Here is a 3,458-nt window from a genome sequence, read left to right on the forward strand (position 1 = left end):
AGAAAGCCCAAGTATCTAAGGCTCTGAGGTCTCCATGCATGACTGAGTGGCTGCTCTGCCAAGACTCCACATAGCTCTGTGTGGTAGACTTAAGACTGAAAGCTCTGGTGGAGTGGGTTCACAAGGAGATCTCCTGACTTGAGGGTGCAAAGACCTAATGCTCACCCCTACTGTTCCTTTCTCTGACAGCTACACACACCAGCTGCTTCTGGTCAGCCATCTTGCCCACTCCTCCCCTAGTTTTCTTAAGGTTTGAATTGGCATTCTTTTTTCAATTTTTTTTCCAATTCACACCTTTGTCACTTTATTGTATTTATTTTTAAAAGATTGTTACTTCTGATTTTAGCATTGGCTGCATCTCACAAATATTGCTTTATTTTATTCGTATTTACCTGGTATATTAATAAGTAATTTGGCACCTTACACATTAAGAGGTATTGAAGAAGGGAGGAGGCTTTGATATCTACAGTGTCAGTTTGGATTCCCACCCCTTCACTTACTAGCTGTGTTTCTTAATTCCTCTGGCATAAGTTTATTCATCTATGAAGTTGGTATAACAATAAAACGTAGCTCAACTGAAACAATATAAATCCTTTGAACATAGAAAGCACTCAATAAATAATAATACACGACTCATGAATAGCGTTTATTATATGCTGGGGTCCCTATTCTGAGTTTTCAATAAGTATTAGTTCAATCATCCTAGACAACTCCAAAATAGATACATAATATCTCAATTTTACAAGTGAGAAAACTGAGGAACAAAAGATTAGGTGGCTTGCCCAGCATCACACGACTAGGGAGTGGAAAAGCCTGAATTTGAAGCCAGGCAGTTAGGTCTAGGAGAAAATGTTTAATTTTAAATTACGAAGTATATTGGTTAACTACTGCTATACAACAAATTGCAAAATCCAGTGCTGACTGCACATTCATTTATTGTCATTCACGTATCCTCAGATCACCTGGAGATCAGCTGGAACTGGCTGATGTAGAGTAGGCTTAAATGCATGACTTCTCCAAACATGACTGCAGGTTAGCTTGACTAGGTTGAGCTTGACTGAGATACCTTTGACCCATGTTTCTTTCATCCTCTTCTGGATTCAATAGTTACCCAGTCAAACAAGAGTAAATTTTCTAAATTTAATGGGGGAGAAAAAGGAAGGTTTGAGTCCCACAGTATCAGATATTGCTATTGGCTGTGAACTTTGAATATCATCTCCATTATAATTTCCCACTAGACTCTAGATACAAGAAATCAAATCATCAGACTCAAAAGTACATGTCATTGGAGGGACCATATCCTTGTTTCTATCCCACTTCATGATTAAAATCACCTCTTTCTTCCTTGTGCTACAGCTGGTGTAGGCAAGGAAATTGCCAAAAATGTATTAGATGATTAGTGCTGAGAGAGGTCTTAGGCAATCTGCAGCTATCTCAGGTTGCTCTTTCTTAAAGACACAACCAGGCCAATATATTGCTTTTTTTTCCCTTTCCAGTGGCAGAACCCCTCTGTCTGTTTATTCTCTTCTGCCCAGAAACACAGAATAATCAATGGTTACCACCATGTCTTTGTTATGCTGTATCAGCATATATGGGAGATGATGTTTCTAAACTCCTGGGGGTCTGTGCCAGGCCTCATTTCTCTAGTGGCAAAGTCCTAACATTGAGCGTTCTTTGATCTGAGAAGCCAAAAGAAACAAAAGATTTCTTTTTTCTTTTTTTTTTTTTTTTTTTTTGAGACGGAGTCTCACTCTGTCGCCCAGGCTGGAGTGCAGTGGCGCGATCTCCACTCACTGCAAGCTCCGCCTCCCAGGTTCACGCCATTCTTCTGCCTCAGCCTCCCGTGTAGCTGGGACTACAGGCGCCTGTCACCGTGCCAGGCTAATTTTTTTGTATTTTTAGTAGAGACGGGGTTTCACCGTGTTAGCCAGGATGGTCTTGATCTCCTGACCTCGTGATCCGCCTGTCTTGGTCTCCCAAAGTGCTGGGATTATAGGCGTGAGCCACCGCGCCCGGCCAAGATTTCTAAATCTTGTTGTTTCACAAATACTTTTGGATAGATTAATAAATGATGAGGCCACACCTGATGTAGGATAAAAATAATGAACCTCCAGGACCTAAAAATCCTGATGTCTGTGGCATCGAGTCACCTGTTGGTCCATATTGGCATATTTTCTGCATCAAATCAAGCCTTCTTTGTCCAAAGGCAGTAGGGAGTATGATCTTTGTTAGTTCATTCATGATGATGTTTTGTGGGCTAAGGGGATTCTGATGGGACATATCTGGCAGAAATCTGAGAATCTGTAAACTCAGCAGCACCTTCTCTTTTGCAACCTCTTCAAGGCATCTTTAATTTCTTTGTTCCTCAAACTGTAAATCAAGGGATTTAACATGGGAATGACCACGGTGTAGAAAACTGATGCAAATCTGTCAAAGCTGGAAGAACCTCCAGAGCTGGAACTCAAATAGACAAAGATTCCTGATGAATAGAAGAGGGAAACAGCTGTTAGATGAGAAGCACAGGTGTTGAATGCCTTGGACCTGCCTTTAGCTGAAGTGATCTTCATGATGGAGATGCCAATATAGCCATAGGAGATCATGATAACTAGGGCACTTGCTATCCCAAAGAACATGGTTAATACAGCAGTCATGACCTGTACAAAGAAAGTGTCAGTACAGGACAAGATTAACAGTTGGGGCATATCACAGAAGAAATGTCTGATGACATTAGACCCACAGAAGTGGAGTTGAAGCAAAGCACCAATTTGGGATAAAGAAGCGGTGAGGCCAGTCATGTAGGCTCCCAGTACCATCCAAACACAGAGGGTGGGTGACATGATGGATGAATAGAGCAGGGGATTACAAATGGCGGCATAACGATCATAAGCCATGGCCGTCATGAGACAAGACTCACTCAGTCCCATTGTTGAAAAGATAAAGTACTGAATAATACAACCAACAAAAGTGATAGTTTTCTCTTCCTGTGAGAAGTTGGAGAGCATCTTGGGAACTGTGGAGCTGATATAGCAGACATCTATGAAGGACAGGTTACTGAGGAAGAAATACATGGGTGTATGGAGGTGGGAATCCATCCTTATTAAAACAATGAGGGACAGGTTCCAGGCCAGAGATGTAATGTAGATCACCAGGAATGTAGTGAAGAGCACTGTTATGATCCTGGGAAAATCTGAGAATCCCAGCAGGACGAAATATGTGATTTCTGTAATATTTCCTCCCCTAGTCATTGGCTCGGTGCTCCTAATATCAGAAAGGAGACAAGAGAATGGATTGCTAACTCAGGTGAAGTGATAACATTACCATCTTCATATGTGTACATCTTTTCCTCCAACAAGCACTGGAAAAGGAGAAATGTTTCACTCTTCTGATGGAAAGACCCCAACTTTTCTTCTTGAATTGTCAGCATGTACCTGCAAAATGCTTCAGGTTCTTGATTAATT

At 41.4% G+C, this 3,458-nt stretch overlaps 1 protein-coding gene across 1 annotated transcript; it reads right to left on the minus strand.

The window, feature by feature from the left end:
- Positions 1-1,563: 1,563 nt before the first annotated feature.
- On the minus strand, positions 1,564-3,245 carry LOC102140278 (olfactory receptor 5AN1). Its single transcript, XM_015435284.3, has one exon. It carries the CDS (start codon positions 3,243-3,245, stop codon positions 2,310-2,312), a length of 936 nt encoding a protein of 311 aa, XP_015290770.3. The 3' UTR covers positions 1,564-2,309.
- Positions 3,246-3,458: the final 213 nt, after the last annotated feature.

This window comes from Macaca fascicularis, chromosome 14, assembly GCF_037993035.2.
Source record: "Macaca fascicularis isolate 582-1 chromosome 14, T2T-MFA8v1.1".
NCBI classification, from domain to species: domain Eukaryota; kingdom Metazoa; phylum Chordata; class Mammalia; order Primates; family Cercopithecidae; genus Macaca; species Macaca fascicularis.

What these genes read in the sequence shown, in the direction of transcription:
- LOC102140278 (XM_015435284.3), bottom strand. Translation starts at nt 3,245, where the DNA reads ATGACTAGGGGAGGAAATATTACAGAAATCACATATTTCGTCCTGCTG.